At 38.7% G+C, this 26688-nt stretch overlaps 1 protein-coding gene across 2 annotated transcripts; it reads right to left on the bottom strand.

Moving 5' to 3' along the window:
• Positions 1–1530: 1530 nt before the first annotated feature.
• LOC149847846 (double-stranded RNA-binding protein 8-like) lies at positions 1531–17882 on the bottom strand. 2 transcript variants are annotated; one of them, XM_090004115.1, is made up of 4 exons: positions 17766–17882; positions 15323–15585; positions 2594–2819; positions 1531–2529 (listed from the first exon to the last, which is right to left on the bottom strand). In XM_090004115.1, the coding sequence occupies exons 1-4, from the start codon at positions 17788–17790 to the stop codon at positions 1856–1858; spliced, it is 1188 nt and encodes a 395-aa protein (XP_089860241.1). In that variant the 5' UTR covers positions 17791–17882; the 3' UTR covers positions 1531–1855. The 2 variants fall into 2 exon arrangements, with proteins under 2 accessions (XP_089860241.1, XP_089860165.1); XM_090004039.1 differs by having other exon boundaries at positions 1531–2541.
• Between the last annotated feature and the right edge of the window lie 8806 nt (positions 17883–26688).

A 26688-nucleotide genomic window follows, 5' to 3' on the forward strand; every position in this document is an offset into this window, starting at 1 on the left:
TGTGTGTGTGTGTGTGTGTGTGTGTTATTAAAATCCAAATTTTGGTGGTGTTCTGGGATTGCTTGCTCCCACATACCAAAGATCTGACCAAGTTATAGCTTCGGGTAGAATCATGGCACATGCAAACTGACCTGGTGGTGCATGAACCCGATTAGTTATACCTCTGGCAACTTCCATGCATCAAGCCATCCAAAGACCTACAAAAACAGGATAAATCACCAAAGCAGGGCTGCACAACATTTTGAACCTATGGTGCATCAGGCTACAAAGAAATAGAACCGAATAATCAACCTTTCCCATCCAACCAAGCTGTGCTTCCTTCTAAGTAATGGCAAAGAGTAAGCTACCTTAGCCTCTTAGCAGGAAGTTCACTGTCTCCCTCTTTTCTAGTCAAGCATATGTCCATGTTCAGATCATTGAAGCATGAAGTTGGAAAAAACAGTGCTGTCATGTATAATGTGGTGGGCTAACACAGAGAACATATGTTATGAGGAGTCAGGCGTTAAGAGTTTTCTTTTGATAGTCAAGCAGGGGATGACCCCCGTCAGATTCGAACCTAAAGCCCCTTAGTTATCATACTGCAACCTAACCATCCAGCTATCTCATTTGACATCAGTCGATAACTTGGCAGCGGTAGCATGTTGTTGTTTGTTTAACCAAGCCATCATGCCATCTCGAGGCATGGCCAATGCTTACGATGAGTTTGAAGCCACATATTTTTGCTTACTAGCAGGGGGGTCCTCACCGAAGGCACCTATATCAGTAAGGTGACATGGTTGGTGCATGTCCCACAATGTAAGCGCAAGGATGTGTAGCCTCAACATGGTGGTGACACAGACAGCCTCTGTCATCACAGGCAGGAATAGGGCATTTCATTAGTGCATCTAGTGCCTTGGTAATATGCAATGAAGGACAGGATGTTATGTCCCAATTTCGCAAGCAAACCAAGTATGTGCCCAAATCGCTTGTTGGACATAGCACCATGATTTGCCCATGAGGTCTTAGCCACACTACCAACTTTGGACGGCCTCTTAGACATCCCTGTTCTTGGGCTACGAAAAAAGGGCTCTATCATAACCATTCTCATGAGGGTTGATACGCCCTCAATGGATAGGATAGCTCGTTGCCACATTCAGTAGTCAGTTGGAACTAAGGATATAAGCGGTTTGGATTCAAGTCAGATATAGCCAATACCAGATCCAACTAATGGAATGTTGGCCAAACCGCTTAAGAATCAAATTAAGATTTGGATGGTCAAAAACTCATACCAAGTCCAATTTTTTTACATGTAATAGGATTTGGATATCCATCACATTGGTTGCAACAGGGGCTCTGCCAGTCGGGTAGGAGCAGCTAGTGCATGTCACCTTGTGTTGGGACATTACAGGTTCAAAACCCAATGGTATAGTTGCATAACTGGTAGGGGTCGGATAACCCCAGCTTGCCTTTCAAAAAAAAAAAGCAGCAAAACCATATCGGCTTTAATTATAATCGGATATGGTGTTTCGCTTACGACTAAATGGAGCCAGCTTTGTAGGGTATCAGATAAAATTCAATTCATTGACATCCCTAGTTGGAACTCAAGCATTTGACACATGCATCAGCTCAGCTTGTGTTTACCTGGTACATTATGGTCATTATACATCCGGGTTCAACTCAATCACTCCCTTGACTCCTACTCTAGGCCTGGCTGCACATTCAAAAACCTTAGAGCTGTGTAGGGGTAAAATATAGGATCAATATCAACAACCAGAATCAAACATGAAACAAATTGGGTTCAACAAAACCTGCCAGATCAGCACTATTAAGTAAATAACTGGGGGCGCTTCGCAGCAGTGCAATTCAACTCTCCTTGCTAAACCACATCTTTTGCAGTAGGTTCTGATTGTGTCTGTCCACTGCTTTGATCCAACTGAGCTTCCTGGACAGATAAACCAGTTCCCGCACCCACATCTCCAATCCTGCTGTCAGAGCCACCATTCTCAGCTCCTTCTCGCTTGAGTTGCATCTCTTGATCTGCACCTTCTAATTTCATGGCCTTGTCATCACTATTTGGGTTCGGAATCATACTAGTGACTGTTTGTTGGATGGGGACTTGACTTTGGATCATGGAACCGAGAAGCTCTGCTGGTGTGCTCAAGATGCCTGGCATTAAAGGAGTGTATGCACCTTGAGAACTCTGCATAACAACCCGGAGCAACTCCACTAGTTGATTGCCTACAATGTTTGGCATCACAGAAGTTTGAATACCTTGGCAATTTGTTTCTACTCCTGCAACTGACATACCCAGATTTACATCCTGAACCATTGCCGCACTGCTGCCCTCTTGCCCATTTTGAGTAACATTTGCACTTGCCCTCCCCTTCCATCGAGCAAACCTCTTCTTAGATTTCTTCTTGAATTTCCCTTTCTTGGATTTGAGAGCCTTAGCTGTTTCAGTGTGTGCTTCCCCTTCCTTTGTCTTCCTTTTCCCTGGAACAACAGTGAACACCTGTCTGCTAGCTTGGTGGGCATTTGCCACTGGCTCATCTAGATAAAAAACTGAAGGTTAGAGATAGCAAAGAAAATCAGCAAACAAAAAATAATCACTTACAATTATTTGCTTGGATTGCAAGCAATGCTGTGCGGGCTGCCTTAATTTCTGCCTCTTTCTTGGTTCTTGCAGCACCACCAATATATTGGATCCCTCCAATCTCAACAGTACAAGTGAAGGAAGATTGATTTGGGGTACCCTCACTCTTACATATGTAAGACGGAATAGGGTAGCTCTTTTTCTGAGCATATTCCTGAAGTAGGTTTTTACACAAACCTGTTTCATGCTGTTTATAACAGATAATGTTAGAAAGAGGAATTACATCTGGAATAAGAAAGAGAACATTTTCCAGAGCTGTCAAAGGTAGCATGTCAGAATAAATCTAGGGTCTTGCAGAATTGCCAGGGGAATCAAAAGTTCTTAAAGTATTCGTCTGATCAACATCTTAGGGAAAAAGGACCAGAAAAAAAAACACCATGTATTGTGAATATCATGCCATCTTGAAATAAGCAAACATTACACTCAACAAGTGAACAAGATGGTGACATTCAGAAATAAATCAGCAATGCCTAAGGTGCTAGCAAACACCCATATAACAACGTTATACAACTTGATGAACACTGAAAGTCCAAGAGAGTTGTGAAACAGAAAGATCCAATCCATATGCTGCTTCACCAGAGAGGAAACAAACACCTAGTAAAACTCTTGGCTTCAACTTATGTAGACATTTTCACACCTTAGGGAGCAAACTGGCAGAGGCTAAGGTGAAAAAATTTTGGACATAGGTCTCATGAGCAAATCCTGTGGCACAGGGAAAGCTTTGGGGTTCTTTAACCCAACCCGGATCCAGCACCCACCGGACCCCCAAATTTTTTTTTCTAGAAAAAACCCCTTACCGGGGTTCTTCCTCACCGCCTCTCCTTCGTGCATCGCCACCCGTCGGACTCCGGTGAGTCCCCGTCCTTTCCTTTTCATCTTCTGTTTTCTTCTCTGTAACCTCCGCCCCCCCCCCAATCCCCACCCCCCGGCGGCGCCAGCAGCAGCAAACCTGCTGATGCCACCGGCCAGGCAGAAGGAGGCTGGGCGGAGGCCCCCGAGCTCGGGTGCCTTTTCCGCCCTTCCGCCATACCTCCCTCTCCGGAGGGTCTTCTGGACGAGCCCAGCTGCAGCTGCCGGTCTGAACTGGCCCGAGTAGCGCTCAGGTTCCCAGCCATGTTGTCGTCGGCCAACTCTCTCCCTCCAAAGCCTCCCCAAGTCCTTAACCAGCTCCACCAGCTTGAAAACAGCAACAGGTGCAGCAATTTTCACCTCCCTCCTGTCGTCGCTCGCCTTGGGCGACGCCGCTTCCACGGCCGACAGAATCGCCATCGCCGCGGCAGCCGGAGATGACAACCGTGGACTGGCTCTCCTCGTCCCCATTGTTCCTGCACTGGATCCTCTAAACGGTTGCCATTTATATACAAATGGGTAGTCTTCCCATAAGCAGTCTCATAGTCATTTATCTCGTCGCAGACTTGTCGGTTGCCATTTATCTCGTCGCAGACTTGTCGAAGATCACCGGCTTTGGGTAGGCGATCAAACTTGCCAGAATTTTTTATTTATCGGGCCTTGTTATTAAAAATCTGAGGCGTATACGCCTCACCTTGAGGTGCGCCTCGCCCCGAGGCGTGCGCCTCAAGGCGTATGAGGTGCACGCCTTGGGGCATTTGCGCTTTATGCTTGCGCCTCAAGGCACAAAGGCCCTCGCCTTGAGGCGAGGCACGCTTTTTGCGCCTTGAGGCGCGCTTTTAATAACATTGGGCTCCACACCTAGTCGTTGGAGGGGTCCAACGACTAGTGTTGTCCCCCCAAGGCAAAGTACAATGCATTAAATACGAAAAAGAAATTAAGAAAAGAAAAAAGAATTTACAAAAAGAAAATACAAGACATATTCAAGAAAATGAATGTGTAAAATAGTGAAATGACTAAACTACCCCTACGGCTAATAATAGAAGACATATATTTTATATATATAATAGCGTAGATACATATACATATATCATATATATATGCATATGTATTACCTTATATATATATATATATATATATATATATAATATATAATATTGGGTTACATGGTTGATTACATAATTTAACAATATATATATATATATATATATATATATATATATATATATATATATATTCCGTTCCTTATGTAAACTGAAATACCCATCAGGGGTATTTCAGTCTTTTCACATTGTAGATAGATGTCTGGGACCAGTCCAACGGCCCATTTGTTTGCTTGAGTGCCTATTTAAAGGCATGTCACCTCTTGTATTGTGCTATGCTTTTTTAAGCATTTCCCAAGTGAAATATATCTTTTTTGTGTGTGTTGTGCTTGCCCATAGTGGCTCTTGTGTGCACTTGTGCTTTATTGTACTGTCCCTTGGTGGACTAGTACTTGTGCACTCTTTTTTATTTTCTTGCTTACCCTTATTGGATTTTCTATTGTATTCCCACTTGTTTCATTACATGGTATCAGAGCTTGGGGCTCTTCGGATTGTGCAAAGCTTCTTCAAAGTTCGGATTGTAAAGAAAGAATCTTCCACAAATCCTTGCTTCTCTCTATCGCGATGGGCGAAAAAGAATCCATGATAGTGATTGCATTCAAATTAAACAACTTCATCCATCTGACGTGGGTTGCCGCTAAGGAGAATCATATTAAGGGCAAAAGGTTATGGGGGTATGTGAGTGGTACTACATGTGAACCACAACTCATACTCACCAAAACAGATGGTGGTCAAGTTAAAGCTCTTAGTGATGAAAAAAGAGAGAAAGCACTCAATGAATACTACATCAAGGTGAAAGATTGGAAAACCGAAAATGCCCAAATTCTCTATTGGTTCCTTAATAGCGTGGAACTCAAGATTGCCGCAAGTATAGTAAAATTCAAAATGGCATGTAAGGCTTGGATTTTTCTCAAGAACATGTTCGTGCAAAAAGATTTAGCACAACAATATTTTTTTCAAAAGAAAATTTGAATCACTAAACAAGGGGATAAGAGTGTGAGAGATTACTATGGTATCCTCTCACCTCTTTGGGACGAGTTAGGATTGCTTGAGCCTATGTAAGAAGGCTCCACTATTGAAATAAGGCAAAAAGCAACTTGCTAAAGAAAACTTGTTTTCTTTCCTATTCGGGTTGAGACCCGAGTTTGAGCAAGTTAGGTCCATTATCCTTCATAGGACCACTGCCACCTCTCTTGATGATGCTCTTGGAAAGGTGTACCAAGCCAAGATCCGACTTGACATGACTAAAGGAAGTGAGAGGTTTTCGTCGTGACAAGACCCGACAACAATTTTAAAGCGTATAAATCTCCTCATTTTTTTAAAAAATAACAATGGAGGATAAAGGAGAATTATTTGTTATTTTTGCCAAAAACCGAGACACATTAAACCAGAGTATCCTAAGCTCAAAAGGAATATAGCAATCGTTGAAGAAACACCTAAAAAAGGTGATGAAACTATTTAGAAAGGAGGGGACCTTAAGGATTCTATTCAGCATCTAACAGAAGCATTACAATTATTCCTCAAGACATCATTCACATTTGCTTTAAGTGTCAATCGTATCTACCTCCTCTCCTCCAAGTACGCTTTCTTGGATTCTTGACTCAAGTGTATCCTTTCATATGACTCCTTTAGAATCCCTCTTATCCAAATGCACAAAATCTTTTTTATAATTATTGTGTTTTTAAGGTCGATGGAACCAATTTAGAAATAAAAAAGTATTGGAATATTCATAAGCACTGCAAAAAAAATCAAGTTTCTAAAGTTAGAGTTGTTCCAAAACTTAATCTAAACTTGTTTTCAATTTCGCAAATTGTGGATTATGGGTACGAAGTCTCCTTCTTATCAAAAAAATGTTAGGTACAGTATCGCCAATTAGGAAAGTTGATTGGGCAAGGCCATAAGAGAGAAAATCTCTACTACATGGATTTTTTATCTTCCTAAAGAATCATTTTGTAATTTTGTTAAGGAAAAGATATTTCTTTATGGCATCAAAGATGAGGTCATCTTAATGTATCTAAATTAACTTTTTTTCTTTTTTTTTAAACTCTTGTAATAAAGAGTTCACATGTAATGCCTGTATTCTTGGAAAAATAAAAAAAAATTCTTTTGACACTAGAACTTTTATTTCTTCCAAACCTTTTGAACGTTTGCATTGGAATGTATGAGGACCAGCTCCAATCATGTCAAAAGGAAGGTTCTCTTATTATGTTGTATTCATTGATGATTATACTAGGTATACTTGAATTTATTACATTATGCAAAAATCCTATGTATTATCATGCTTCAAAGAATTACACAAAATTGTGCAAAATCAATTTAAAACCAATATTGTCATTTTCGATCGGACTTAGGGGGAGAATATTTGTTTAATGATTTCACAAATTATTTGAAAGAAAGTGGAATTTCACATCAAAGATCGTTATCCAAATACCCCTCAACAAAATGGATTAGCCGAAAAAAAGCATCGTCATATCATTGAAACTACGAGAACATTGCTTAATTCAAAAAATATTCCAAAAAGATTTTGGGCTGAAGGTGCTTTAACTGTGGTATATCTTATCAACTGAATGCCTCCATCCTATTTACAAAACATTTCTCCAATTGAAAAGCTTTATCAAACTTCTCCAGATTTAAGTATATTGAGATTTTTTTTATGTAAATGCTTTTTACTTATTGAAAAAAGAGATAAATTGTCTCTCAAAGCCATTGAATGTGTATTTCTTAGTTATGCCAATAACCAAAAAGGGTATAAATGCTATGATATGAAAAATGACATTATATATTTCAAAAAATATAAATTTTCTTGAAAATAAAAATGGTTTTAATTTTGGTAAGCTTGAGGATAATCTTGAGTATTCCTTTTTATTTGACTTATTGCCTAAGAAGGCTTCTGATGAAATTATACATGTTAACGATGATCATAATATGCATATTGATGACTCTGGTGTTCCCATGGAGGATACCCAAAATCGTGACATACAAATTTATTCTAAAAGAATTGTTAAACATCCTCCATGTGCACTTGATAGGTATTTACAAAACCAAAATCTAGAAGAAACTAGTGTTAGGAAATCCAGTAAAACCTTTAGACAACCTAAAAGGTTTGTGTCTTATGAAACATTTTCTCCTAAATATATAGCTTGCCTTATATCTATCCACTCATTCCATGAACCTTCAACCTACAATGAGACTAAAGAAAATTACAAATGGATTGATGCCATGAATCTAGAACTAGGAGCCCTCGAGAAGGCCAAGACCTGAGAAATCCAACCATTACCCATTAGGAAAAAAAGTCATAGGTTGTAGGTGGGTTTATAAAGTCAAAACAAAAGTGGATGGATCGTTAGAAAGATATAAGGCTAGGCTAGTAGCAAAAGGTTATTTCCAAGTGACTATGAGGAGACATTCTCTCTAGTAGCTCGCATGACTAGTGTTAGAATCCTCGTTGTCTTAGCATCTATTAGAAAATGACCTATTTACCAACTTGATGTCAAACATGCATTTTTTAATGGTGACCTAAATGAGGAAGGGTACATGAATCCTCCTAATTTTAAGATCAATAGAGAGAAAGTTCTTCGGTTAAGAAAAGCTTTGTATGGGCTTAAACATACTCCCAAAGCATGGTATGATAGGTTTAGCAAAATTATGTTAAACTTGGGTTAGAAATCTTGTTACACTGACACTGCTTTTTGTCAAAAATACATGTATTGACATTGTTGTTCTATTATATATTGATGATAGGATCATTATAGGAAGTGACAAAAAGAGAGTTGGTGAAATTAAAAATATCTTAAAACATATTTTGATATGTCTTACCTTGGATTTTTAAGATATTTCCTAAGTATTGAAGTGCTTATTCACCTAGAGGATATATCTTGTCTCAAATGAAGTTGACTGCAGATATTGTTGCTAAATCTACAATTTCTGATGATAAGAAGGTTGACATGCCAAAAGTTGTAAATGCAAAACCAAGATTGAAAGATTTAACTCCTCTTAAAGATCCAACTTCATACAGACGACTGATTGGATCCTTGACTTATCCATTACAAGACCAAACATTATTCATGTAGTGCATTCAACAAGTCAGTTTCAGCATGCACCATCTATGGTGCATATGAGTGTTGCTCTGTGAATTGTCAGATATATCAAAAATTTTATAACCAAATGGTTATTTTTATCCTCTTATTCCTCTTTAAATGTAATTGTTTATATTGATGCAGATTGGAGAGGTAACCTTAATGATAGAGTATCAAGTACTTAATGATAGAGTATCAAGTACTGGTTTGTGTTTTTTAGGGGACTCACTTATATCTTAGAGGTGTAAGAAGCAACATAATGTCTCTCTATCATCCACCGAAGTTGAATATCAAGCCATGACAAGAACAACTATGGAGATTATTTGGTTAAGGAGTCTTTTCGAAGATATGGGCCTAGTCATCTTTAGTCCTTCGAAGATGTGTTGTGATAATAAGAGTGTTATCTATATTGCAAGCAACCACACCTTACATGAGCGAACCAAACATATAGAGATGGATTGTCACTATATCCGAGAGGAATTTTTGCGAGGAACTATTGAATTGCCTTATGTGACTTCAAAATGTCAACTGGCGGATTTCTTCACTAAGGCCTCGTTTTTTATCTTGGCAAACTTTCGGTCATCACACTGTAAGTTTGAGAGAATGTGTTAAATTATAGTCTCTCTCTCTCTCTCTCTCTCTCTCTCTCTCTCTCTCTCTCTCTCTCTCTCTCTCTCTCTCTCTCTCTCTCTATATATATATATATATATATATATATATATATATATATATTGTTATGTAAATTGAAATACCCATTAGAGGTATTTTAGTCTTTTCACATTGTAATAGGTGTCGGCCTTTTAAGGACTGACTTAGTAAGTGTTTTGTATTATTTTTATTTTTTTTATATTATTTGTTTTATAGGTGTTGGGTCAGTCCAACTAGTTGGTCCCAACGGGACCGGCCCATTTCTTTTCTTGAGTGCCTATTTAAAGGCACTCCACCTCTTGTATTGTGTTATGCTTTTCTAAGCATTTCCCAAGTGAAATATATATTTTTTATATATGTTGTGCTTGCCCATAGTAGTTCTTGTGTGCACTTGTAATGCTTTTGTAATTGTTCATACTTGGATATTGTATTGTCCCTTGGTGGACTAGTGCTTGTGCACTCTTTTTTATTTGCTTGCTTGCCCTTAGTGGGTTTTTTATTGTAGTTCCACTTGTTTCATTACATGTGTGTGTGAATGTGTTGTATGAGCACTAAAACATGGATGTTGTCACCCCAGAACTAAGTGGGATCGGACTGGGTGTGCCCCAGGTCCAACAATTGGGCACACTCGAGCTCACCTAGCATGCAACAGGGGGTTGTGGGCCAATCTGTGTGGCGCACAACTCCTCGACACTGCGCTCTCCCGCGTGTTGCACACAACACGTAGATGGGCACACATCTTACCCGCTGCACGTGATGTGTGGACGCACCCCACAACGCGCTTGTGCGCAATGCGCTCTGCAACGGGCGCATGTCTAGATTGTTGTGTGCACGTTGCACACTTTGTGCACCGCAACAAGCGCATGTCTCGCACATTACACGGATTGCGCGGACGCGCCCCGCAACACGCACAAGGGCACGCGCATCGCAAGTATTGCACACCCCCGTGGTTGCGCACACGTGGCACACCATAGGCAAATGTGCGCCGCAACAAGCACTCATTCTGCGGGCCTCATGCGCGCTCATGGGGGGATTTTGAGGGTCACTGCAGGGCAATTTAGGGGGGACCTAGGGAGGGCAGGTCGTGGGTTATTTTTTGTATGAGGAGAGATCTTTCCAGAGGAAGGAAAAAAATATAAGGCTCTGGAGAGACCCTTGATGTAATTCGATTGTTAGAGAATAATAAAGAAAAGGGCTTGATCGTGAATCCTTGTTGTGTGAGTGTGTTGTGAGAGTGAGTGCATGTGTAAGAGGTTGACTAGCGTGAGATCGCTAGACCGCACGGGGTAGATCCGACGACGAAAAATTTGCCCCGTGTCAGATGCCATCTTAAGTGAAAACTCTTGAATAGCAATTCTCAATCATTGTATTAAACACATCAAATAATAAAGCTAAGTTGAAATTGAAATATAACACAATGGACGACACATATAAAAGAAACAGAACCCAAGTCAATACAAAATAGGTAATTAAGATCATAAAAAAAAATAGATCAAATTGATGACATAATGTTTTTTTTTCAATAGAGAAAGTTGGGGTTAGGCACAACCATACCATTTGAGGTTCGAACTTGCAATGTCCCAACACAAGGTGACGTGCACTAATTGCTCCCGCCAGACAAGCGGAGACCCCGTTGGTAATTGATGACATAATGTTCAGTGTGTTCACTTAGTGTCCTTAGGGGTGGACATTGGGTCAGATACTTGACCCATCACGGATCGAACTCAGGCCACAGTATCAGGAATGAGCCTGATAAAAGTTGGACTTGGGCTTTTGACTCTGCCCGAGTCTGGCTCTGACTACCCAATTGAATTACATAATAATACATTTAAAAGAAAAAGGAAAAAATGTTCAAAAAATATAACCCTAAACCCACCCGGTTCCACTTGATCCCTAACCCTAAACCCGTCGTAGAGCCACATTGTTCCTCCTCTCTCCCTCCCACCGTCTCACAGGCATGCCTTCATCGTTGGCTGGTCACAGCCAGTGAAGCATCAAGTCTCTCTCTCTCTCTCTCTCTCTCTCTCTCTCTCTCTCTCTCTCTCTCTCTCTCTCTCTCTCTCTCTCTCAAATCGAAAGAAGAATAAGAGTAAGAAAGGGAAAAAATGGTGAAGGTGGGTATGGGCAAAACAGCAAAACCTCCTTCCATCTCATCGAGCAACTCGGTCACCATTGCCGCACCCTCAATGGATATGCCATCTTCAAATCCACCTACTACGATCTCCAATGGGTACTCATTTGTCACCACCACCACCACCTTAGTTGTCAAATACGCTAGGCAGAGCCTAGGCGGTGAGACCCTAAAAAGACTAGGCGAGGCCTAGGCGGGTTCTAGGCAGACTAGGCAGAACCCCAAATAAAAAATATATAAAAAATATGTAAACAAACTATTAAAATTAATAACAAACATGTATACAACATAAAATCAATCAATAATAAGCAATAAATGAATAATAACATATTGAACACTGTAAAGCAATTATATTACATAAAAATAGTCAAATATATAACTCATACGCTTATAGATTATATATCAATTAAGAATACAGATATGTATATATATATATAATATTGAAAAATTATAATATATGTTTATGATATGTTAATATATATAATTATATACAATTACACAAAAAACATATATGTGTGTGTGCAACTGCGCATCGGACCGAGAGACTACCTCGGCTAGGCCGCCTAGGCAGCACCTAGGCCCTGCCTTTGACAACTAAGCGGAGTGGTGAAAGGAGGAGAAAGAAGAAGAAAAATAAGGTAAAAAAGAAAAACAAATGAAGAAAAAGGAGAGAATAAAAAAAGAAAGATTTTGGGGTAAGAGGAAGAAAAGAAGCAAAAAAGTTTATAAAAACACGACAACTATGTCCTTGCGGCTTAAGCATGAACAGCCTAGGTAAAAAAACAGGGCCCTACCACCTAAAACCATAAGCCTAGGCGGTGGCCCTACGCCTAGCCAGCCTAGGCGCAGCTTTTGACAGCTAAGATCATCACTATCATTGAGTTTATAGTATTTTGTGAATTTTGGCGGTTTTTAAAAAAACTTCTGGTGGTAGGCAAGAGAGGAGATATTGAGGGAGAGATTGTGCTACTTAGAAACCATGGTATTCTTGAGAAGCCCTAAAATTTCTAGGGTTTTCCTCTCTGCAGGTTGGGTAACATAAATTTGAGATTATCAGGTCCAAGCATTTCGGCGGGTCATGAGCTTGGTGAGTGAACCCGAGCCCAATCGAAGTTTGGCCCAAACTGACTTGACAATTATCGGGTCGAGCTATTGGCGGCTGCAAAATCTATCAGGCCAATTGAGCCCTTGTGGGCCCTTTGGCCAGCCGGGCCTGGCTGATGTCCACCCCTAAGTGCCCTGGTGTGTCTGAGTGTCTTGTGTCAACAAAGGATACACATGCTAAGTGAAGCGTCCATGTGACATAGCAAACCAGAGACTTTAACACGTTACAAGTCAAAACCTATAAAGCAGTTACCGACTCGTATTTCTCCAACATCTGCTACAAGAAAAAGTAGTAGTCAAAATTGGAATAAGATGACATCATAGAATATGAGGACACCAGAGTATTTATCATTAATAACAGGTTTCACATGTTCACAATTATGTTGGGGATATCATTCATCCAGCCATGCCAAAGAATTCAACCATATTAGTGTTAAGATTGTGCTTCTATATATATATATATATATATATATATATATATATATATATATATATATATATATATATATATATATATATATATATATATATATATATATATATACCGAAATACCGATCAGGGGTATTTTGGTCATTTTACTTTGTAATAGAGGTCAACCCATTAGGGGCTGACTGTACATTTTATTTAATTTTTGTTTTTATTTTTTTATTTTTTTATTTTTTTTATTTTTTATGACATTGATTGGGACACCTCCAACTAGCTGTTGGAGCTGCTCCCAGCCCAACAGCTAGTTGGGCTGCTCCCTATCTCTTTACCTTGTAATAAATAGGGTTCTCGCTTGTATCCTTTCTATGCTTTCTCAAGCATTGTGTAATACAAAAGCTCTTATTTTTCTCTCTTGGCCCTTGTGTGGGTGGTGTGGATTGATCCATAAGTGGTCCTTTTGTGGGGTTGGTTGTGTTCTTGTTTGTTTTTGTTCTTATTTCATTACAATTAGAAGCCATGAAATGCAACATGACCAGTAATATGACACATTTCTCTAATATGTCAAACAAACTTGCTACACGCAAAGTAATGAGTCACAATTGACACAAGATAACAGAGTCAATGTAGAACAGATCATTATGATTAACAAAAATCTTTTTCACATAGTTTACATTTAAAAAACAGTGGGTTGCCCTGGTGAGAAGTCAACCAGTCACCCCTTCCAGTCTCAGACTCTCAATCTAGTTGGTTAACCATATCTACAAACATCTGCCATAATATTTTTATTTTAGGTTTTCTTCATTTATTACACGGAAAAACTGCACTCAGGATCAGAGATCTGGTCTTAGCCTACCTTACCTACAGTCATTGTCCCATTGGCAAAAAACACATGGGCCCTGCACAACCCCCATGGAGCCTCCAGTTTCACCTTGCAAAAGACGCACCCACATGGGAATATTCATTTTGTTTGTATATGGACCCATTCTCATGTTAACTACCATTAAGATACTATATTATGAGATTATTATGTTGTACTATTTTAGATTTGTGATATTGTATTTACAATAATAGCTTGATTATTACTAATACAATAAATTTACAACTAAGCTCTCACTTAATCATAGTAGACTATGGAATTGAGAGTTTCATGCATAGTAGTTATTAGTTACTCGTAAATAATGACTCTATATTCTATGATTTGGATTTTTATATACATATATACATCAGCAAATGTTGCTCACTTGTTACATTAATGTTAATGTTTGATGTTGTAGACATTTGTTCCATTCGTAGACACATCTCTATTTATAAAATATGCATTTACTGTTTAGTATACATAAAATAAAAGTTAACAAAGCTGACTTGAGTCACTAAGCTGACTTCATCGAAGTCCCAAGTTGAGATCAAATGAGTTTACGGATGTAAAAGAGTCAGATTAAGTTTGGATGTTAATCAGATTTTATTTAATTGGATTAGAAGTCGGTTGTGAAATTACCTCAATCGGAGTCCAGCTCTTAGAACCAAATTCGACCCCTATCACTATCTAACTAAAAAATCGCTTATGAGCTGTGGGAATACAATACCTAAAACTCAAATTATTGCAATGGAGGTATGGCCAAATCAGGTATCTTAGCAGCATTTATTGCAGATTACAACCCTTTCACACATGGCCACCACTTACCTTTGTCAGGATGTTGCTGATGTCACTGTTTTTCGAAAATATCCACACATTTGCGAAGCTGCATTGTGCATATTCTCAAGATACCACATTGTCTGCAGGAGACGCTGCCATTGTTGTCATTGTGGGAGATGTCGCTGCTTTCCATAGATGACTCCACAATTTTTAAACCGTATTAAAATGCAGTTGCAATTTTTGAAAATACATGCAAACAAGAATACAACCAGATCTTAATGTAACACCGAGTTCGAGACTAAATGTATTGTAAATGTACAACAACCATGACATTGATTACAAAAATATCTCAACATGTAGCATAAGCATAAGCAAAAGAAGGCTTTATGAATTATAATACGACCTAAAGCCTAGTCATCGCATAAGTAAATGGATCCTTTTATAAGTAAACATTGCCCTTCAGTAGTCCAGCATCGTAGAAATAAATAATTAATCTTTTACTTGAATTTAGTGATTCCCATACAAGAAACTTTATCTTAGAGAAAAACTTTTAATCAGATGAAAACTAGAAGTTAACAAACAAAAATGGTACAAAACTAAATACGATCATAAAGTAGACAAGCAATCCTAGTTTTCTCATTCCCTTCTATGAAAATTCCTACTATTCTAGTAATAGATTCCGCTAAATGTAAATATAAAATAGCAGAAGGAATGCATACCACAGGATTAGGAATGCACTCTGCCACACTCCCTGATTTCATTAACTCCAGCAGAGCAACTTCTGCAGCTGACTGTTCTGCTGCTTTACGATTAAAAAAACCAGGAATAGAATCATATCTCACACCATTCACTATAACAGTTGACCTAAACACTGGCTCATGGGAGGGTCCCTCTTTCACTGTTTCATAAACAGGAGTTGAAATGCCTGCTTTTTGTGCATATTCCTGCAATCTGCTTTTGAATACATAGCAATTTGATACACCTGAAATTTCAGCAATGAGCATTTAGTTTAAAAGTAAACTACATTCTCAATCCAAGTTGGCATCTCACACACCACACGCAAATGTCAAGATTCCTGAATAAATCAAATAACAAAATTTCTGTTGCAATAAGCCTACATAAAAGAAGAAAAGATATTGTTTGAGGCATATATAAGTATGCAAGAGCAGCTTCCCACATTGAAATGGGTCAATTAAACGACATAGAGATTTAAAAGCAATAGCAAGACAGCCAAAACCCAAAACTAGCACTAGGGAACATGACGATGTGCATGAAATTGCAGTAACTTTTAAAGCACAAACACAAGGGCATCACATCTTAAGCAAGCAAGAACAAAAGATGAGGTGTGCAAAGTCCATAAATAATTCTCTTCCAATTATCTGTAATATATTATAGAATACCAGCTGCGCTTGCAATACATGAAATCAGAAAGGAAAATATCATGATGTTGTGAAGAAAATCCTTGACCACTCTTCTATCTGCAACACCACAATATACCAGAACTATGTCACATAGGTGCGGGTGCAGATGCGGCGATGCGGCACTTTAAAAAAACTTGGGTGCGGGGAGGATATATATATATATATATATATATATATATATATATATATATATATATATATATATATCATTTTTAACAGTTTTAAGCAAACACTACGTGTATTTGTGTGCATTTATGTATTTATATATAATATAGATAAAATGGACTTGATTAGGGTTAACTGAATCTACTTTTGGATAGAAATGGACCTCAGTGTGGTTGACTTCACCTAACACAAAGGAAGCTGTGTCCAAGTGTCACACCCGCCTGAATGCGGGCGGGTGCAGTGCCCTGTTAGAAGAGTCTGTGTGACATAGTACCAGAACTACAGTTTTACTGGAGCAAAAGCAAGCAGTACTCAAAGGTGTCGAATTCAACAAACTGGAAAGATCAAAGCAATGGTGATGGAAAACACTGAATAAATAAACACTTTTCTGACAAGAATCACAATCAATTTCATGCCAATTTCCCCCGCAGGAACATCTCATCCTCTGAGAGATCATCTGGTAAAAACGTCTTAAAAAAGATAATACTTAAGCATATTGTTCTCCTAAACTTCCTCTTCCTCCTAATCTTTCAATTACACCAATTACCCAAACCCAAACTGCCCCTTTGAGTCATTTTTTGGAACTTCTTCTACATATTTAGATTTTTCTTCTATTCCATATGCTGCAGTTTTTCTTAGGCTCAATAAAATTCTGATTAGTCTTCCAATTTCTACAATGTTGCAATCCTGTTTTCCCTACTCTGCTTCTTCCCCTTTCAAATTCACATTTTGCACCATACCCATTGATAAGAAACGCTTTCCATAACTCTGTTCTGGGCAATGCCATCCAAAACCCTTAGTGCTCATTTGGATTCACCCACATATCCAGAAAAGTGAGATGTCTGTGCTCCACGATGCAATATCCCCAAGATTTCCCATTTATCCGGATAAGTAGGTTCATCCACGCACCTCCTAACGATAAAGCCACACCACGACTCCCATCTGAAAAAGAACACAAAAAGAAGGAAAACACCACGAAAAATTTCAACCGAATAATCGTTTTCCTACTCCTAACGTTTCTGAAACGAATCTCATGAGTTCAAGAGAGAGAGAAAGAAGAAGAGAACGCAAACCATTACCAAAATCCCACAAAAAAGAAAACAGCAAAGAAAGACCTCAACGACAAAATTTTCTTCGTCTTCCCCAAATACTTCTACCACAACTCCTACCAGCTCCCAAGGAAAAAAGAGAAGTCCTACCAAACACAAATACGAAAAAGATGGTGGCAAAAACACCACACAAAATCAAACCAAAATCATGTTTACTCTTCCAAACTATTCAAGCACAATTCCACCAAAAAAGAAAAAGAAATCAACGAAAGGAAAACCTCGAACAGAACCATTCCACCCCCCCACCCCCCCAAACACGACCGCACCACTAAAAAAGCACAATCCCTTCTCCGACCAAGACTCGAAACAAGAACTCCTCCGTGAAAACGAAAGATTTCTCACAGAACGACAGAAAACCCACAAAGAAAGAAACACGTCCACCAGTACAAATAGAAGAAAGCAAAGAAAACGAAACCCTAGGACCGATCGGTTGAGAAGAAATCAGAGAACAGGAGGAGGACTCAGACCTGAGAAACCGCTCCCGTTCAACATCTCCGCGCTCTATCCCTACTACCTGCGCTGCTCGCTCACTCTCACTCTCACTCTCTCTCTCTCTCAGCAGAGAGGGAATGGGTCGAAGGAAAACCGGGGCGCGGAATTTAGATGAATCCGATCGCTAGCGTTTGTGGGAAAATGAAAAATATGCTTCCACGGGCTTTTGAAAAAATTGCACGGGGAAGATTGGGAAAGTGGATAGTTTTCGTATGAAAATGAAGAAGTACTCAATGGAGGAAGCAGATCAAGTCATGCTGAACATGAGCGTTATTGCTCATGCCGACATCGTGGCCATCCGATTTGCATTTTAAAAAGCTCAAAAGTCAACAAAACCACGTGGCATTCATCCAAAATGCAAACAAACGGCCACGATATCAGCATGAGCGAAAACGCTCATGTTCAGCATGACCTGATCTGCTTCCACGGAAAGACAAGTTCAAACAAAGATCGGATTTTTTTGTGTATCGTGTAAATGGAAAAATTAGGGGCGTAACCCGGTGGGGTTCGGGTCGGGTCTTATCAGACCTGATTCTGAATCGGGTCAACCCAAACCCAACCCATTCTAATTTGGGTTTAGTACAGACAAAAAACTGTGCACCCATTTTTGAGTAAATGGGTTAGGGTATACATCAGGTCGGGTTCGGGTCTGGGTATGGATGAAAAAAAGTAAAGTGTTCTAGAATCTAGACCTAATAACCCACCAATAAAAAATATGTAAATTAATAGAACTAATTATTTATTAAAAAGATTATATGCTAACAAACTATAAGCTTAATAACTGTTCTAAATAATATCAAAATATGAATATAAAAATAATATATTCATGCCAACAAAATATTTCAAGTTGAAACAAAAAAAAACCAATGATACATTATATGCAAAATGTATCAAATTCAATGAGTTCTCGAGTATTATTCTAGGATTCACTTCAATCCAACAATTTTTACCACAAAAGGGCAAGAGGATATATGCAAAAATGAATTAAAGTTTAGATTACTAAAATACAATGCATATTAATTATAAGTTTATCAACATCTTTAAATATTTATCAATTAGAATAATAGATTTGGGTACATAATGGATCGGTTCAGTTTAAAAAATATGAAGAATTATTTGGGTTTCGGTACGTAATTGGGTCAGGTCCATTCAAGTTTGTGTCTTCATTTACAATACCCAATACCCCGCGCATTTTCAGTACGAGTCTATATCTTAGATCCAACCCAAACTCATGGGTCCACCAATATGGGTCGGTCAGGTATAATTAATTTGAGAGATTGGGTCGGGTATACCCGACCCAGTTACACCCTTACAAAAGTAGGCCCTCGGTGATTGATTTTCAAGAGATTTTGTGGTGACGCGATCCTTTATATGCTACTCTCAGTGCATTTGGACACAATGGGAAGAATTCTCAGGTTTGAACTGTCAGTGTACGTCTCCTTCTGGTAGGACGTTGCAGGTTCAAAACCTACGATTGAATAATAACTGGTGGGGTCTGCCTAACCCAGCTTGCCTTTCAAAAAAAATCTTGGCTTGGTTTGGCTTGACTCAAATTCGTTCATAATCGAAGTGGGCTCGATGAGACGAACCACAAGCAGCAAGTACAGCATAACCAAACCAAGTACGAAAAAATATTAGCCCTAAATGGTTTGGCACAGGGGAGAGGGCATTTGGCCACTAGGCAGGTGGACAATGTTTCATTCCCATGAGTAGGGGTGGCAATTTCTGACACGACCCGCCAACCCGCCTCTTAGGCGGGTTCGGGTTGGGCTTAAGCCAACCCGTTTAATAAACGGGTCGACCCGTGTAACCCGTTTATTAAACAGGTCGGGTTCGGGTTGGGGGTATGCCAACCCGCCAACCCGGCTGACCCGTTTAATAAACGGGTTAGGCGGGTGGGTCAACCCGCCAACCCGACCCACCAACCCGCCAACCCGTCTGCCCGACCCGTCAACCCGACAGCCAACCCGACCCGTCAACCCGACCCGCCAACCTGCCAACCCGATCCGTCAACCCGCCAACCCGACCCACCAACCTGAAAACCCGTTTACCCGACCCAACCCATTTATTAAATGGGTTGGCGGGTCGTGTCGGGTTACCCGTTTATTAAACGGGTCGGGTTCGTGTTTGCCACAGCCGACCCGTTTAATAAACGGGTTGGGTTCGGGTTGAGGTATGCTGACACGCCAACCCGACCCGCCAACCCGACCCGATTGCCACCCCTACCCATGAGCATCAGCCCCTTGCATTAACGATGGCAGGGTTAAGCCTTGCTCAATTGAAGCCGAAGACGAGCGAAGTGTGACGCAGGTTTATATTGTCCTAGACAACAATAGTAAGTGCGACAAGCTTAGCCAGCGCAACTAGGTCTTTGATTCCGAAAGTGGTTTCCCCATGCATCCTCCATAAAACAATAAAAAAAGACACAATAGTTTAATTGGTTAGATATACGTCATAGGGAGACAACATTTTGGTTATGTCCCTAGTGACATGAGCGGACACACTGACACGGACACGCTACGAATGGCATTATTTTAACATTTTAAATAACATTTTATTATATGTTAATTTTATTTCAATAAAAATATTTTAATGTTAAAATATTTAAAAACAGCTTTTTATTGATTTAAAATTAAAAAAAAAATCCTTGTCCCCAACTCCTTGTGTCTCATTTTTTTAAAAAAAAAAACGAGTTTTCAAGTCTGATCCAAATCCCCCGTCCTCGAGTCCACGGATCATTGTGACACAGGGTTAGATGGGTGTGTTAATAACCAAAAGGTTAATGGTTTAATTTTTCAATATAGACCCTACAAAAGAAAAGCCTTTTTTTTATTTAAGCTCATGGCTTTGATGGTTTGACTCAGGCTTATGCGAGCTTGAGCTTGGCTTGGCTCACACCAGCCTTAGTAAAACATTTTTGCTCGTTTGGAAATGTATGGTTTTTCGACCTCGGTTCACTTTTTTTACATCTTTCTCGATTTCAAACGTGCCCTTTATCTGAGAGAGTTTGATCAAGGTGTGGGTTGTGCTGGATATTCATGACATTTAAACCATAGTTGCCAGAAATAAGTAATGGATATATGAAGGCTTTAAAATTTTCATGTAAGTGTTTATTTGAATTGCATATTGATATGATTTCCAAAAATAACGATACGAGCTTCTAGTGAAGATTGATGTAATTTTTAGAAGAGTTAATATGATCTAAAAATCAATGTGAAGTAAATAATTTCATAAAGATATCTACAAAATTAAAATAACTAAACATACATATAAGTTATTTGTTGTATAATATTTTATCTAAAAACTATAAAATTTAAAAATCTTGAAAAAAATAGTGTTTTTATAAAGTTTAGTTTTTGTTTGTTTATAGAAATGTTAATAAAAACGAGATCGATATTTATTTATAATGTAATAGAAACATGTTTCTACGTAAGATGGTATAACTGAGTTTCTTAAACATTTAATGCTTTTGTTTAGAATTCTTGAGTCAAGTTTTGTAAAGGTATCTAGCATTGATATGCCTTATATAAGTACACTACAGTATATCGGCTATCGAGCACCAACACAGCTATGATTCAAACACACCCTAATATTACTGTGGTAGTGGCAAATCCGGCGGGATAAGAAATGTCCCTTTGTCATCAGGAAAACCCAAGTCATGGTCTTGGAATGGTTCGTGTCTCATACTGATTCAGGAGCAGTGCGATACATATCCGGGTCTACTCTTGAGATTCATTTCTTTTAGTTTGAATGTTTTTCTTATTTGGGTTATTGTAATGGATATTAGATCTTAGTAATTGATTCATATCTCTTTTCAATAGTTTAGTAGAATTAGGATTTGACTTCTTGATTGATGTTTATATATATAGTAGTTTAGGATTGTTAGGATCATGAGTCTTCTCTTATAAATATAGAGAAGATCTAGGTTTACAAATGATTGAGAGTCAAGGTCAGAAATTGTTGTTTTTTTGGTTAATTTTTAACAAATTTTTATTATTTTTTAGTGTTTTTTTAATTTTTTGTTTTCTCTAGATCATTCGTAGTAGGTTAGTTTTTCTTTTAAATTGGTTTTCCCCGATTTACATCAATTTAGTATCAAAGCCAAAGTCATGATCTTGTTTAAGATGTTAGGAAATGAAAGTAAAGAAAGCATGAGAGATATCATGGTTAAAAGCAAAGATTCATAAAAAACAAGACGTAACTGGAGGCGATGATTTTCAGATTGAGCAACGATGTCTCGTTGATCACTTAAACAGTGAATAAACTTAAAGAAGATCAGGACGTGATGGATGGTTAAATTGAGGTGATGGAACAATGATTTGATGATTTTGAGCGATGCTTAGAGAAGCAGACTGGCAAGATCCTTACCAAGCGGTGGTTGCCTCACAATCCATATCAACAGCTCCACCATTGCCACCTCTTCATCCACCAACCCCTCTTGCTCTATCATTCGACCCTTTTCCCATCATCACCAAAATCATAGTCTGCCTCCCTATTTCACCACTTGTTTTCCCATCACCACCTTGCATCAACCTCCACGACACACATTTGTTGAGTCCCTAAATGGCAAAACACTTAAGAGGGGGTGAATTTGGTGTTTAAAATTTTCATGATTCTAAACCACAATGCTAGAAAAGGAGGAAAAATAACATACAAGAATTTATAGAGATGCACCCCGACCTAACCTACGTAATCTTAACTTTTCTCAGAATTTGTTAGATCCACTAGTTTCATGGTGCTAGTAACCAACCATCACGGTGCTAACAACCAATACCACTAGCTTCACGATACTAATAACCAAACCATTAACTTCACGATGCTAGCAACCACTTATTTCACATCCCTTGTGAAACTCACAATGTAAACCTCCTTGGTTCACTCAAGCTCAACCTTAGAGCTTTTACAAATAAGTTAACAACAAGGAGATTTACTCTTTTCTATACAAGTTTTGTTCAAAGCAATTTCTAAAAGTGAAATCCAATGACCCAATGCAAGAATAACACAAATAATCCAACAAAAATGAGTAAATAAATGAAGTTGCTTGTTGGAGATCACTGAAACTCTTGAATGATTGAATGCTATTATCTTTAAAGCTTTTCTTGATAGATCTTTTGTATGCTCTTGTTCATCAATCATCTAAGTTGTTTTCACCTTCTTCTTATAGTTCTTCTCTGAAAATAGATGTTGAAAAGCCGTTAGATTTAAAAATATAATTGTTGGCGATAGCTAGAAGTTTGTTGAAAAGTTTTGGCTACGGCAGGAGTCAGCACCTGAATCTCAAGTGTCAACACCTATGTGTCTTAGTAAGAACTTGCTTTAAGACTTTTACATTCAAGAGTCTACACCTGATTTTCAGTAGTTAGCACTTCGTGTTTTAGAGATTTAAGCTGCATTTGGTTTGTCCAGGAGTCGACACTGCCTTTTTAGGAGTCGACTCTTTTGTACTTTCTTCAAGAGTCGACACTTGCTTTTCTTCTTTACTTTAACTTGAAGTGTAGTTTGAAATTCTTCAAGAGTCGATGCTAGCTTCTCAAGAGTTGACTCGTATTGAATTTTTATGAAACACCCTCACTAATTTTGGCAATCTTTTTGGAACTTTTTGAAAAGAATTTCTTCACTTAAATTCAATCTCTCAAGGCATAAAGATGAGTGTAAAATGCCTGAACACTTTAGATCTAAACATTACTTCTTGGATAGTTTTGTATTCATTAAAATCATACTTAAGAGCTTAACAACATCCACCTTTCCCATCATCATCCACTCTCCCCTCTCCATCTCATGCATGTCCCTTCACCCCATTTGACCCCTCTCTTCCTTTCATCCCCTTATCCTCTCAACGACAAACTAACCAACATGCCACTAATGGCCTTACAGTCGGTCAGGAGTCTGTCAGAGGGCTGCCATCGGACCGGTTGCATCTCTAGCCACCAGCCAGCATACCCATTGTTGGGGGTGCCTCGCGCTCTACCTAAGCGAGTGGGACTCCACTCAAGCTCATCGCCATCCTGCCCCCTTCCTCTTTTTCTTTGTTCTTGGTGAGCCATGACCCAAACTCCGACATCAGCCCGTATGGAAACTATATGTCGCACGAGACCAATTGGCAAAGGTGTGACTTATCGATGGTGAGTTGCAGCCCACCGCCCCCTATCTCCCTTCTCTCATCACGAGCAGGTGATAGAGGGAGCTCCCATTGATTGGTTGTCGTTTAGAGACTTGGCGTTTGATGGGGCAGGCCAATGGAAATCCCGCCCAAACCGCCAATAAAGCGGTGGTGGGAGCGGGCTCCTCTGCCTTTTACCATTTCCTCCCTTTTCTTTGCCCTAACAGAAGTTGAGAACCTCCACCCGATGAGACGGGTAGAGTCGATTCACTAGTGAATCGGTTCTCCCTTGTTTCATTGGGTTGAACCTGCCTCTGAACCGGTTTCCCAAACCATTTCAATTTCAAAACCGAGTCCCGAACAAGTTTGAGTTCGGTTTGGACTACAACCCTATCAGGTCTAGGCCAAAAATCAACCAATTTCGGGTCCAAGCCCTCAAATTCCAATCCTACATATCCTATGTTATTCTGTTTTGGACCCAAACTCAATCATAAACCTTACACACCCTATTTAGTTGGATCCAATCATTTTTTTAACCCTCTTGGATCCATTCAACCAAAACTATATTTGAACTTAACCCATATGCTTAACATATTTGACTCATATAAAGACCCTTTTGTCCCTCCACTACACCAGCCATTGGATGATCAACCCTTTATTTTGCACTTGCTTGGACATTCTTTGGATCAGATCACACCAATACTAGTGGATCTATGCCTTTCAGAAGTTTTAACAGGTCATTATTTCTTGAGAATAAATAGACCACAACCAAAAGAAGCGTAAGTGGGATCAAGACTTGAGGGCAAGTCTTCTCCAACCTGAGGAGAATGATGAAGGAGCAGAGCGATACATATCCGGGTCTATTTCCTTCATTGGATCATTTAAGATCTATTTTGTTTTAGTTTAGATATTTTCTTATTTAGGTCATTATAATTGGTATTGGATCTTAGTATTTTATTTATATCTCGTTTTAGTAGTTTAGTAGAATTAGGATTTGCCTTCTTAATTGGTGTTTATCATATATGGTAACCTAGGTTTGTTAAGTTCTCCTCCTATAAATATAGGGAAGATCTTAGATTATAGGTGATTGAGAGTCTAGGTCAGAAATTGTTATTTTTAGCTTATTCTAGTTATTTCCTAATTTGGTTAATTTGTAATAATTTTTTTATTTTTTTCTTTGGATTTTCTATTTTCTCTAGATAATTCATAGTGACGTAGATTTTCTCATAAATCGAGCCCTCCCAATTTACATCACACACTACTGGTTGATAGCTCTGAAAGTAAACAAAGAAGAGGTAGTCAACTGTAAAAAAACCACCAAAACTTCTCAACAATCACAAAACCCTATAAACACCATTTAAATGTTTTTAAACTGTAAATGGAAAATCAAAGTTGTCTCAGTCAAAAACATATTGTTAGTATTGATTTCGGCCCAGAATCATCGGGCCACTGATTCAGCTATATCGGTTGATACTGATATTCAACTGAAATATTTTGTATTGGCCTACAAATAATAATAAATTACAGTGTGTTAATCATAATATGACATGTTAAAACCATTAAGATAAATATAAAATAATATTTAAAAGGTATTTTTGGTATTTTTATAATGATTAAAAAATAACTTATTCAAGCCTGCAACGTATCAAATTTCTGTTGATATGCATCAATACTGATAACATTAGTCAAAAGGTCAAGGTGGGCTAGGTGTGGTTAAAGCAAGGCCTAGGCACCTTTTAATGCACCTCGCGCCACTGCAAGCGTGTAAAGTGCGCCATCAAAGCGCCACATTGTACTTCAAGTGCAAACTGCATGGTCGGCACGTCCATTCCTGCATGATGTACAACAACATCAGCAGGTCACCTAAAGACATAAGAGTTACCAAAGTATAGGATAACACTTTTCAAAGATATTATGTTTTTTTGAAAGGCAAGCTGGTGTTAGGCAGACCCCTACCAGTTATACAACTATATCATTAAACATGTGAACACATCTACGGGCTTATCAAAAAGCCTCTAGATGCTCTGCTCAATTTTGTTGTGCAGGTGCTCTCATTGTATTATATTGAAGCTTTGCCCTATTAATTAAACATGTAAACACATCTACAGGCTTATCGAAAAGAAAAGACTGTTTTTAAAGTGTTTACGATGTTTAGGAGATGAAACCGTTTGAGTTGACCGTTGAAGTTTGTAACCTCTATCAAAAGCCTTGAATAGGATGATCAAAGCCGTATTCATTTTTAATTCCCTTTTTCATAAATTTCTATAAAGGGAAAAAGGGTTTGATGCTGCAAACACTAGTTTTTTACTTTATAATATTTTATTCTCTTTTCAGTTTTCACTTAAGGCCCATTTGTTTCATTCTCATGAAAGTAAAAAGATGGCACAAATTTTTAAAACCTCTTGCCACCTAAACTTTCTAGTAAAGATAAAAATTAATAGCTTACTCAGTGGGTTAGTCAAATGAGCTTGAACTAGGTGCACTCATAAGCACGCGCTATACGCACTATCTTTCTAGTGATAGTTTCTCCGCTTAGGATCAAATTCTCGATGAAATGAATACTCGTGCAACTATGCTTTCAAGATATAACCGAGCTTTCACATATACGTGAATGATTAGACCATGTCATGCACGGGGTGAGACCAAATAACTCGACACAAACCACCTTGAACGGCCTCATAACTAGGTTAGGTTGACTCAAGGTAGACTATGAGTTAGACCCTAATCTGGGTATGGATCTTGGATCTAATTGAATTTGAGTCTAACTAGATTATAGATCCTAGGTCAAACCAGATATG

The sequence above is a fragment of the Nuphar pumila genome, chromosome 1 (genome assembly GCF_984573655.1).
Source record: "Nuphar pumila chromosome 1, dmNupPumi1.hap1.1, whole genome shotgun sequence".
Taxonomy (NCBI): Eukaryota; Viridiplantae; Streptophyta; class Magnoliopsida; order Nymphaeales; family Nymphaeaceae; genus Nuphar; species Nuphar pumila.